At 44.9% G+C, this 13,386-nt stretch overlaps 1 protein-coding gene across 1 annotated transcript; it reads right to left on the reverse strand.

Annotated features, from left to right (window-relative positions):
• Positions 1-380: 380 nt before the first annotated feature.
• LOC146007236 (uncharacterized) lies at positions 381-2,183 on the reverse strand. Its single transcript, XM_083145592.1, has 2 exons — positions 1,858-2,183; positions 381-1,005 (listed from the first exon to the last, which is right to left on the reverse strand). The coding sequence occupies exons 1-2, from the start codon at positions 2,170-2,172 to the stop codon at positions 433-435; spliced, it is 888 nt and encodes a 295-aa protein (XP_083001718.1). The 5' UTR covers positions 2,173-2,183; the 3' UTR covers positions 381-432.
• Between the last annotated feature and the right edge of the window lie 11,203 nt (positions 2,184-13,386).

The following is a 13,386-nucleotide window of genomic DNA, read 5'->3' on the forward strand; positions in this document are numbered from 1 at the left end:
GGCAAAGACAAAAGGGCAATAAATGGAGTTTGCTATCCAGATTGAGGAGAATCCTGTTCTCCCTCTGGTAATGCAGGTACAGGTAGCAGCATATAAAAAAACAAAAAACACACTGTGGCCCTTGTGTGGCAGAGGATGTCTGCCGCAGATATGTAAAGGCTGCGGCCCACATGGCGCATGGCGCAGATGCAATGGTCCCGGCACCATTGATGTGCGCCATACGCCATGTGAGCAGTGGCCATCACATACTGTGGCCCTTGTGTGGCAGAGGATGTCTGCTGCAGATATGTAAAGGCTGCGGCCCACATGGCGCATGGCGCAGATGCAATGGTCCCGGCACCATTGATGTGCGCCATACGCCATGTGAGCAGTGGCCATCACATACCTGCAGCTGAGACCATGTCGATGGTAAATGATAAAATAGCCTATTTTTTAAGACAGATCCTCAAAAACAGCAGACTCTGGATCTTCTATCAGTAAAGAACTGTAGAATTGACGGTACTGGGGGGGTTGAGAAGGCTGTATAGGTGTTGACTGGGTATGTGTTGGAATTGTGCTCGACTGGCCTGCTACGGTGGCAGGCGGAGTAGGCACTGGTGATTCTAATGACAGTGGTGTGTCTGGTGCACTACCCATGCCAACTATTTTAGTGCCACTGTTGAGATACCCTAAACTGCCATTATACACCAACTCCATGCATAACTTTTCAAAAGTAAGTTGCTGATCCGGAGCCATGTTGCGAACACACTCTGCCACATAAGTGAAGTAGTTGTCATGTTTGTCCGGGTTTCTTTGCAGGACTTGATGTGCCCGCATCATAAATTCTTCATGTGCTGATGCTTCTCCTTTTTTTCCTTTGCCACGCATTTTTTTGGCACGGGGGAGTGGTGGAGTGGGTTCCAGGGTGGGTGGCGGAGTGCGTGCCGGAGTAGGAACTTCGCTTGATGTGCATGCATTATCGGATAGTACAGATAGGTCTGGGGTTGCAGGTGGGTAGTCACCAAGCTGTAAAGAAATTGAACATGTTTACTAATCAATTCTATTTACTTCTAATTTCAGTTCCCTACCAGCGTGAATGAATGGAAAGTCATCGCAGAGGAGTTTGAACAGCGATGGAACTTTCCAAATTGCGGTGGAGCCATTGATGGCAAACATGTCCGCATAGCCCAGCCTATCAATAGTGGGTCCTACTATTTTAATTACAAGGGCTATTTTAGCATTGTACTAATGGCTGTTGTTAATGCCAACTATGAGTTTATCTTCCTGGATGTAGGAAGGAATGGCCGTGCATCGGATGGTGGCACTTTCAAGGACACAAAGTTCTACGAAAGGCTCATAGCGAACACCCTTCACTTGCCGTCTGTCCAGGAAACTAAACAGGGCCTTAACTTTGTTTTTGTGGCTGACGAGGCTTTTGGCCTGCACGAGCATGTCATGAAGCCATATGCGCAAAGGGGCCTGAGCCATGACAAAAGGATCTTTAACTACAGGCTATCCAGGGCACGGCGTGTTGTGGAAAATGCTTTTGGCATCCTGGCTAACCGGTTTCGCATTTTCCACACTGACATTAACCTGAGGGTGGACAAAATTGACTGGGTTGTCACGGCGTGCTGTGTCCTGCACAATTTGCTCAGCAGAAAAGCCACACAGCAAAGGGCTACAGGCACAGCACTCCAAGAAGACCAAGAACTGCCGGAGGAGGTAGTGCAGATATCCTCCTTGCAAACCCCAACACAACACTACACAGGGAGTGCACGAGCCAAACAGGTGAGGGAAGAGTACATGGCCTACTTTAATGGGGAGGGCGCTGTGGATTGGCAGGAGGAATCAATTAGATAGCCAAAAAAATAGACTCACCGATGCAGACTGCGAATTCTCCTCCTCCTCCTGCGCCGTGACTTCTTGGTTTTCATGTTCTACCATAAGGACTACTCCTGTCCTCATCGACTCCTGGCTGAGGGTGAATGTCAACCGGTCATAGTACCAGAGCGATGTTTGGTACATCTCGTCGACTCCAGCACCAGACTTCTTTGCAGCCTCCACCTTCTTGTGTTCCTTTAAGAACACCGTGCGCAGATTCTGGATGCGTTTCCTCACCCATTCAACATTGGCCTCTGGGTGAAATGGAAGACTGTAGCGTGCCAACTCCTCCAAGGCTTGGTTTCTTTTCATTTTGTTCGAATACTCTTTGGATTTTGTTCGCCACAGGCATTCGTGCGAACAATATTTTTCAATAAACCCTTCAAGAAACTCTTGTTCCTTTGCGTTGGACATTGGGACTGTAAAAAGATAAAACCATTTTAGTTGTTATAGTTATACCCATGTTTTGTTTCATATTTAAATTTTTATAGTTATAGTTATATCCATGTTTTGTTTCATATTTAAATTTTTATAGTTATAGTTATATCCATGTTTTGTTTCATATTTCAATTTTTATAGTTATAGTTACCAGTTTACCTAGTTCTTATGTTTTAAGTATTTAAAATGTTAATAAACTTTTATGAAAACCACTATACATTTTATTGTGCATATTGCTATTCACACACACACACACAGGTGAATGGGGCCTAGCAGAGAGGAGTGCATGGAATACTGCAATGGTGGACAATGGTTTATGTATATATCTATATATACACAAACACACACACACACACACACACACACACACACACACACACACACACACAGGTGAATGGGGCCTAGCAGAGAGGAGTACATGGAATACTGCAATGGTGGACAATGGTTATATGTATATATACACAAACACACACACAGGTGAATGGGGCCTAGCAGAGAGGAGTGCATGGAATACTGCAATGGTGGACATTGGTTATATGTATATATACACAAACAAACACACACACACACACACACACAGGTGAATGGGGCCTAGCAGAGAGGAGTACATGGAATACTGCAATGGTGGACAATGGTTATATGTATATATACACAAACACACACACAGGTGAATGGGGCCTAGCAGAGAGGAGTGCATGGAATACTGCAATGGTGGACATTGGTTATATGTATATATACACAAACAAACACACACACACACACACACACAGGTGAATGGGGCCTAGCAGAGAGGAGTGCATGGAATACTGCAATGGTGGACAATGGTTATATGTATATATACACAAACTAAACACACACACACACACACACACAGGTGAATGGGGCCTAGCAGAGAGGAGTGCATGGAATACTGCAATGGTGGACATTGGTTATATGTATACACACACACATGGGGCCCAAAACAGTGACATAGTCGGGTGCACGGTTGACAAACCAGTGCTCTATACACACTATATACATTGGTGGCAACAGTGGGCATGCATAGGAGAGCATTGGGAGTGCAAACATACCAGGTTGTTGTTCTGGGAGCTGAGACAAGAAGGAGAGTCCAACTGCTGCGCCAGCGCTGTTTGCTATGTGGAAAAACATGGCGCCGGGGGAGTGTTTAGGAAATGCCACTCAAATAGGCTGGATCAAACGACGGACGCACCGACGGACGCACGACGGAGGCGGCAAAAAACACTCACGATCTGCATACGATTGACGGTCGGTCGGCCTGGGATTGCCGGATCCTACCTGCAGCACGTAGGACCAAAGATGCGACCAAACGAGTGGCGGGTACGCGCATTGGATCGGAATCGGATCAAATAAATGGCAAAAAACACACGATAGTACATACAATCTGCATACAAGCGGTCGGAATTGGATCTAAATTGACAGAATCGGGCCCTAGTCGTCCTGGTGTGTACCCAGCATTACAGTTTAACTGGACTGGTCTGATAACGCTGTATAGGAAGGGGCAGAGCAGACTTTATCTGCTGAGGAGACTGAGGTCCTTTGGAGTGCACGGAGCACTTCTGAAGACCTTCTTTGACTGTGTGGTGGCATCAGCGATATTCTATGGAGTGGTCTGCTGGGGCAGCAGTGTTTCAACTGCCGACACTAAGAGACTAAACAGACTTGTAAGGAAGGCCAGTTCTGTATTGGGAGTGCCTTTGGATTCTGTAGAAGTAGTGAGAGAGTGGATAATGATTAGCAAGATAACCTCCTTATTGGATAATGCATCACACCCACTCCAGAATATTTTGACAAAACCGTGTAGCTCTTTCAGTGATAGGTTGCTTCACCCTTGATGCTCAATGGAGAGATACCACAGGTCTTTTCTTCCTGCTGCGGTTAGATTGTATAGATTGTTAGATTGTATAACTGTCATGGTCTGTAATAGATCTTCATGTTCTTAAATTCTAGATTTTATATTGTCTGGACTTCTTATCATGTGTGTTCTTATTATGCTATTCTACTCTTATCTGCACTTTGAACCTTACTGTAACAATGCAATTTCTCCATTGTGAGATTAATAAAGGAATTCTATTTCTACTGGTACCATTAGTATTTACACAAAAGCATTATAAATAGGCAAGTGGGACCCGATGTGTTTATCTAATCTATACTATAAGCAAATATTATGCCAATATAAGCATAATTTGGCATCTTGCTAAATATATGCCTTAATCTTACATGTTAAGATGTAACAGACTTGCTACACTTGAAATATATATTCATTATACAGTATATACAGTACATTGATATATTTTTTGTTATGTTTAATTTTTATATGGTACTTGATTGTATTTTATTTTTTAAATCTAAAAATAATGGATGTAAATATACTTGAATACAATCAGTGGCATGGAGAGAGGTCTAATAACCCAAGCTTGCTGGAAAGACTGTCCCAGGCCCAAACCAGCTGCAAAGGAGACATTGTCACCCTTTGCAGAACTGTGCCATGTGCGTGATTGCACACCAGTGAACCAGTTCTATTTTTTTTTAAGGGTATGGATCATTGAATGGACATCATTTAGGTCGACAAGCATTAGGTTGACACCAGAAGATCGACATAACAGAAGGTCGACATGGGGTTATGTTGACAGGGTCATTAGGTCGACATGGGGAAGGTCGACAGTCAAAATGTCAACATTGGGTTTTTCACTATCTTTTTGTCCCGAACTTTGACACAGTCAACATGAACATTGAAATGTAGAACTGCGTCCCCTCGGATGGCTCGCTGCGCTCGCCTTGCTTCGGGCACAGTGCCTTGCTACGCTCGGCACACTATTTTGTTCTCCCACCATGCCCAGGTGGATGGTAGGGCATGAAATACCGTCTGTCAGCACGTCGGCTCAAAAAAAGTGAAAAACTCCATGTCGACCTTTTGATTGTCAACCTTCCCCATGTCAACCTAATGACTATGTTGACTTAACGATCCTGTCGACACAATGCTTGTCTGTCTGGTGACCGTATCCCTTTTTTAAGCGGGCATGGCTATGCATATCAGATTTGGGCAATTCTTGGAAATCATTTAGATTCCTGAATTCATATCACTTTGCTCAATGAACAGCTGATATGATCCTGTCTGCACATAATAGAAAGTTGGTAACACCATTTCATTTATAGCAACATTCCCACATTTACCTTATTTTTAAATACATTCTGAAACAAAGACTAAAGTGTGTTCTACCAAATCCACCCAATTCATTGTTTGATGAATTGGGCAGTGGCATCATCTCATTTGGTGTTCAATCCGCACATCAGATAGGTCTCCACTTAAGATGCTACATTATGTTGTTACTGTACATGAAGCGTGTAATGACATATTGCGTTATCATGCAATGGTTTGTGTTGTGTGTACAGCGATGCGGCATATTGCTACTGTACATTCCATTGCCACAATGCTGGGTTGCATCATCATTCATTTGTGAACCCAGATCTCTCAACAATCCGCGGCTGTTTTCCCCGACACGCCCACTTTCCGACACTCGAGAGCCAGAACATTGAATACTGGCTGTCAAGTTGAAAGCGGGCTGGGCAAAAACGGCCTGTGATTCCAACTGTCAAGGCGTTCTGACAGTCGGAATACCACATTGAATAGCCCCCCAAAATATGGCCCTGCTGCTCTGGAAAGATTTCCAGAAATGTTTACTCTGGAAACTCCTTAAATGTAAAAATACATCTTTAAAACCCTTCATGACAATAAACAGTGTTCTATTTCACTTTTACCTCAGACAAAAGAATTGCAATTAGAAATCAGAAAATAAATACATTTTGTATTACTATTAAACTACTAAAAGCTTGCTTTCAGAATCTCTTTTGAGATAGCAAAAAAGTAAACATATTATTGCCAATTGTTCAGATCCGTTGCTGGTTACAAATGTACATATAATGCTTTAGCATACTTCATGAGCTCATAACATCCGATGTTTTTTCATTAAGCCAATTGGTGGGATAAAGAAACCATTTGTGCCTCTTTGATTTGTATCATACGGTCTCTCTTCATTATTTTAATGTTTTGCCTGCTCCAGGTCGATGTGTGCTCATTTCTACTGCTCCATTCCTTCTTCCAATTGTATTATTTTTCTTTTAGAATGATTGTGGGATGCTGTCCTATAGCACTGATTGATCCTGTCAGGGGGAGTACTGTAAAAAAAAAGGGGGGGGGATTGATTGTGATCCACAGCAATTTATTATATCACACTGAGCATTAGGAAAAACAGAATTACAAATCTGTTATTCAATTGTGAAACGTATTGACTATATACAAGGGTGACATTTTGTCCAATTGATTTTACAAAGGAATGCTTGTTAGTTTTAAAGCCCACTGAGATTTCCAAGTTTTTTTTTAACTCACATGTATGTATGGTGCCTGAATCCTAATTATGTTGTGTGTAAAACAGGATTTACCTGTCATAACACGCAATGTAAGCTGATCAATATGATGGAACCATACCTGCTGCTTACATACTCATTACAGTTACAGTTATTTTCAAGCTTAAACATGGTAGCATGATGATTAGTATGATAATAAAGATGGCAAGTAATAAAAATACTGTCGAAAGCAATACAAACATAATGGTACATTAGATAAGACATAGATGAAAACATTGGGGGTGATTCGGCCCCATTTGCTGTGGGCCGAATTCAGTCCCTCGGTTGACGTTTGGGGTTTTCACATGTGCAATTACGTGTGACAGGGGGGGGATGCATTCAGTGGGGTGGTGTTTACCTGCTCGCTATGCAGGGAATATATGCTGCCTAGCGACCAGGTCTGAATCAGGCCCATTGTATGTACAGTAAGTTATTAAGTAGCAATCACTTGGGGGTTATTTATCAAAGCTCCAAGAGAGAATAAATTGTGAAATACAAATTACTAGCCAATCAGATTTCAACTGATCAATTTTCAAGCAAAGCCTGTAAATTGTAAGGTAATAACTGATTGGCTAGTACTTTATCTCTCAAACTTGTATTGCTCTCAATGCTAAATACTGCTCTAAGTGGCATTAATATATACTGTACTTGTATTATCATATAGAACAGGCCTGGCCAACCTGTGGTTTTCCAGATGTTGTCAAACTACAAATCCCATCATGCTTTGCCACAGTTTTGCTATAAGGGACTGTTAAAACTGTGGCAAGGCATGCTAGGATTTTTAGTTTCACGACATCTGGAGAGCCACAGGTTTGCCTGTCCTGATAGAAGAAGGCAAGCAGTCCCAACCAGATGGAAAAGTCACTGCGTTCAGCGCAAATGTAAGGGTCCCATACATGAAGGAATTTTGGGGCCAATTAAGCATTCTCCCAGTTCATTGGCTGGAGGATTAACAACACCATACATGTTAGAAATCCTCCCTTTTTTAACATGCTGTATTTTTACGAATCCCCCACAAATCAGGGATCATTGTAATCCGCAGATCAGAGATTAGATAGCTGATCAGCGGATCAGCATTGGAGACTTGGCCTTTAGATCTATTGGCTGCATTAGCCCCACAAATTCCACCTCCCCCCTCACAACTTGAGTGTAACTAAAGCCCCAAAGATATAAACAAAGATACCATATAAACAAAATACTGTAAATCCATGTTAATAAGTGTATAAAAACAAAATAATTACATTTGCAGTTAATAAAGAAAATAATAAATAACAATGAATTCAGCAATAATTGATATACTAATTAGTTTTACTTACACATCTTAAGTGATACAACAATGTGATCAATTATTTGTGAGGTACTGTGTACTAGCACGGCGCCCATCACATCGCAGACCATAATGCATGCGATGGTATGCGATGCGATGGCAGCCGATGTTATACAATTTTAAATTGCATACTATCGAATTCTATGCCATTGTATCGCGGATACAATGGTATGCGATTTAAAATTGTATAAGCAGCCTCATGGGGGCTTACAATGTTAAATGCACCCCCACGCCACCCCCACTATGAACGTGAACCCGAAGCATGGCGAGCACAGCGGTACGCGTCCTACAACCTTTTCATACCCCACTATCCACGTCGGTGTGGAGTTGATCTTATATAGTGTGGCAAGCGCAGCGAGCCACCGAGCCAGAAGCGTGGCAAGCGCAACGAGCCCCACGAGGGGACACGGAATACATGTAAAGTAATACGCATCCCCTGGCGGGGCTCGCTGCGCCCGCCACGTTTCGGACTCAGTGGCTTGCTGCGCTCGCCACGCTATATAATATCAACTCCACGCCAACGTGGATAGTGGGGGTATGAAAAGGTCGTAGGATGCGTACCGCCGCCGCTCGCCACGCTTCGGGTTCACGTTCATAGTGGGGGTGGCGTGGGGGTGCATTTAACATTGTAAGCCTCCATTAGGGTGCTTATACAATTAAACATCGGATAAGGGGCTTATACAATTTTATATCGCATCGCAGTGCATCGGGTGTATGGCATGCGATGCGATTATATGTCGTGTGACCAAATATCGTGGGCGCCGTCCTAGTACGCAAGTACCATTTGTGAAAATCAAAACAAATTGAATTTTAAATACTTTTAAGACATACTTCTATCCCAAAACCGGTACTTGTGTATTATAGCGGCGCCCATCGCGTCGCATACCAAAAGGCATGCGATGGTATGCGATGGTATGCGATATTGCGCGATGTTGTACAATGTCATACAATTTTAAAATTGTATGACATTGTATATGGCATACAATGCCATACAATGCGATGTGATGCGATTAAAAATTATATAAGCACCCTAATGGGTGCTTACAATGTTAAATGCACCCCCACGCCACCCCCCACTATAAACGTGAACCCAAAGTGTGGCGAGCGCCGCGAGCCCACGAGGGGCAGCGGTACACGTCCTACGACCTTTTTATACCCCCACTATCCACGTCGGCGTGGAGTTGAGAATATAAAGTATGGCGAGCGCAGCGAGCCACAAGCGTGGCAAGCGCACGCGGATACCTGTGAAGCCCGCGAGGGGACGCGGATAGCTGTGACGGTATCAGCGTCCCCTCGCAGGGCTCGCTGCGCTTGCATCACTTCGGGCTCGGTGGCCACACTTTATATTCTCAACTCCACGCCGACGTGGATAGTGGGGGTATGAAAAGGTCGTAGGACGTGTACCGCCGCCCCTCGCGGGCTCGCTGCACTCACCACGCTTCGGGTTCACGTTTATAGTGGGTGGGTGGCGTGGGGGAGCATTTAACATTGTAAGCACCCATTTGGGTGCTTATACAATTTTTCATCGTATAGGGGGCAGAAATCGCATTGCATCGAATCGCATACCATCGGGTGTATGGCATGCGATGCGATAAAAACATTGTACGACCAACATCGGGGGCGCCGCTATAATATACAAGTACCCAAAACCTAATATTCATAGATCATGTTACTACCAATGTTTGTACTCAACTACACACTAAAAAATGTTGCAATAATGGACTGTAAAATGTATTAGTTTTATTTAGATATATACTGTATATTCATTGCTTTCAGCACACTAACTGAATATTTTTCAAACTATGGGGGGTATTCAATTTTCCATTTTTGTGGAAAAACTGAGAAAAAGCAGCCATTTCACAATCCATCTATTCAATGTTTTTCATTTTTCCCGATTTTTAGAAACAATCAAAAATCGCAAAAGGTGTGGATCCACGAATCAACTTTTTTTTCACAGAATTTGAACATTTAGGGGGACATTTACCAATATGAAAAACCTAGTTTTTCGTATTGGTATTTCCCCTACGACTGTTCAGTCGTATGCAAGTCGTGTTCCGGAGGGGAAATTACAAAGCAGTCAGATACGACTGCTTTGTAACCCTCCGATGGTGTAACCATTCGTATTAGCGGCACATATATACAGCCGCTAATACGAATTCGTAAAGGCAGTCTGCATGGATCAGTCAGATCCGTGCAGGCTGCAAGGTGTAAAAAAATAGAAAAATTAAATAAATAAATAAAAAAAAACGGCGTGCCCCCCCCCCCCCCCCCCCCCCCCCCCCCCCCCCCCACAGCCGAAACCAGCACCAGGCTGAAGGAGCCGGGGCCAGTAATTAAAAATCAGGGAACCCGACAAATAGGGGTTCCCCGATTTTTAACAACCAGCCCCAGGCTCCAGGTCCGGGGCTGGTTCACAAAATACGGGGGACAAAATGACTAGGGGTAATGTCACAGCCAGCAGGGTAATTTCACAGCCGGGGGACACTTATAATATAAGGTCCCGCGGCCAAAACATTAACCCTACTGACCAGTCAGCCTGGCCAGGGGCCCTGGGGGAGTGGGGACCCCCCCAATGAAGGGGTCCCCCCCTCCAGGACTTACCTGACCAGGCTGAAGCCTGGTACTGTCCCCGATGCCCCTGGGCGGTGGGCATCTGGCTGATTCAAGTGTAAAAAAAAAGATTAAACTATTGTTTTTTACTGTGGCACTACAAGTGCCAGCAAGCCTCCCCAGCAAGCTGGGACTTGGAGAACCACAAGTCCCAGCTTGCTGGGCATTAAAGGGCCCACTGGCACTTGTAGTTCCACAGTTAAAAAAATAGAACAATAAACACACTGACACACATGAAAAATAAAAGTTTAATACATACAAAGCCCACACATACTAATACTTACCTATCTTCTTTCCGTAGGTAGCCCTGGTCCTGTGTCGTCTTCTGGTCCTCCTGTGTCGTCTTCTGGTCCATGTCAACGTCGCTGTCCATGTCGGCGATGGCGTCCCCGTCCGGATCCGACGAAATCCATGGAGGAAGCTGTGGAAGGAAACCATACTCACCTGTCCCAGCGCGACGTAGTCCAGGTAAGTGTCTTGGCAAAAAAAAAAACCGAACACCCGAAACCAGACCGGACAGAGGGAGCCGCACGGTGTTTGTTTACATCGTGCGGCTCCGCCTCCCGAATGCCGCTATTGGCCGCCTTGCGGCCTAGCGGCCAATCAGGAGCCGCTAGGCCGCAAGGTGGCCAATAGCGGCATTCGGGAGGCGGAGCCGCACGATGTAAACAAACACCGTGCGGCTCAATCTGTCCGGTCTGGTTTCGGGTGTTCGGTTTGTTTTTTTGCCAAGACACTTACCTGGACTACGTCGCGCTGGGACAGGTGAGTATGGTTTCCTTCCACAGCTTCCTCCATGGATTTCGTCGGATCCGGACGGGGACGCCATCGCCGACATGGACAGCGACGTCGACATGGACCAGAAGACAACACAGGAGGACCAGAAGACGACACAGGACCAGGGCTACCTACGGAAAGAAGATAGGTAAGTATTAGTATGTGTGGGCTTTGTATGTATTAAACTTTTATTTTTCATGTGTGTCAGTGTGTTTATTGTTCTATTTTTTTAACTGTGGAACTACAAGTGCCAGCGGGCCCTTTAATGCCCAGCAGGCTGGGACTTGTGGTTCTCCAAGTCCCAGCTTGCTGGGGAGGCTTGCTGGCACTTGTAGTGCCACAGTAAAAAACAATAGTTTAATCTTTTTTTTACACTTGAATCAGCCCGATGCCCACCGCCCAGGGGCATCGGGGACAGTACCAGGCTTCAGCCTGGTCAGGTAAGTCCTGGAGGGGGGGACCCCTTCATTGGGGGGGTCCCCACTCCCCCAGGGCCCCTGGCCAGGCTGACTGGTCGGTAGGGTTAATGTTTTGGCCGCGGGACCTTATATTATAAGTGTCCCCCGGCTGTGACATTACCCTGCTGGCTGGTTGTGCCTGGGGCTGGTTCTTAAAATACGGGGGACCCCTAGTCATTTTGTCCCCCGTATTTTGGGAACCAGCCCCGGACCTGGAGCCTGGGGCTGGTTGTTAAAAATCGGGGAACCCCTATTTGTCGGGTTCCCTGATATTTAATTACCGGCCCCGGCTCCTTCAGCCTGGTGCTGGTTACAGCTGTGGGGGGGGACCCCACGCCGGTTTTTATTTATTTAATTTTTCTATTTTTTTACACTGCAGCCTGCACGGATCTGACTGATCCGTGCAGGCTTAAAGCAAATACGACAGGAAAATGGTGTTCTATTTTTCTGTCGTATTTGCGTGGGTGTTTCACACCACTTAGCAGCCGTATTATCAGTACGGCTGCTTAGTACATCAGGAACCACCATTCTTTTGAATGGTGATTTCTGTCGTATCCTATCGATGGTGTAGACATTCGTATTTGTAAATACAAATACGAATGTTCCATCTTTAGGACTACGAATTGTTGTATTTTTGGGATTGTAAATCCCGAAAATACAAATTCGTAAAAAAAAGGTGTATTTCTCCCTACGAATACACCTTTTTTCTACGAATCCATTTTGGTAAATGTCCCCCTTAGTGTCCATTTCCACAAACGCAGATTTGGATCTAAGAGCAGGATCTGGATCTAAGAGCAAGATCTGGAAACGTGAATACCAGCTGTTTTCCTGGTGACCGCAGCGGGACCAGCAGGGACAGCATGAGCAGAAGCGGGGACAGGCAGGGACCAGCAAAGTCAGCAGAAAGCGGTGGCAGCATTGCATCCAGCGGAAGTCCCTCTCCTCCACACAGGCAGGAGCTGCCACTTATTGCGCCCCTCTTCCTCAACAATAACAAGGATGTATTTATGCTTTCTCAATTGCATCCTAGAAAATTAGACAATATCTGATTGGTTGCTTTGGGTGACATCACCCCTTTTTATTTAATTTTCATTTTAGTAAATGTACTTATAATTTTCTTAAGATGCCAAAATTACACTTGGTACATATATAGACTCAGCTATTGTTCAAAATATCAAATATTGCACCAGCTCCATGTTAAACACAACTACTCTATCAGATTATGGCTTTCAGTGTGAGCGTTAAGAGTTGAGCATAACACTAAGGTATTGTCTACTGTGCCATTCTTTTTGAAGAAGGTGATCATACAGATGGAGCCGGCTTTATCTTTGGCCGGCGCTTGCCAGATCCCTTGCACTGGCGAGCACTGGCGATAGAGACTGGGACGCGTGTGCGTCTCACGTGCACGCACGCGCGTCCCAGTATCATGGCAGCTGGGCAGCATCTCCCTGCCTGTCTCCACTTCAGGGAGATGCTGCCCAGTTCGGGGGGCGG

Source organism: Crinia signifera, chromosome 6 (assembly GCF_055691185.1).
Source record: "Crinia signifera chromosome 6, ASM5569118v1, whole genome shotgun sequence".
In the NCBI taxonomy this organism is placed as follows: Eukaryota; Metazoa; Chordata; class Amphibia; order Anura; family Myobatrachidae; genus Crinia; species Crinia signifera.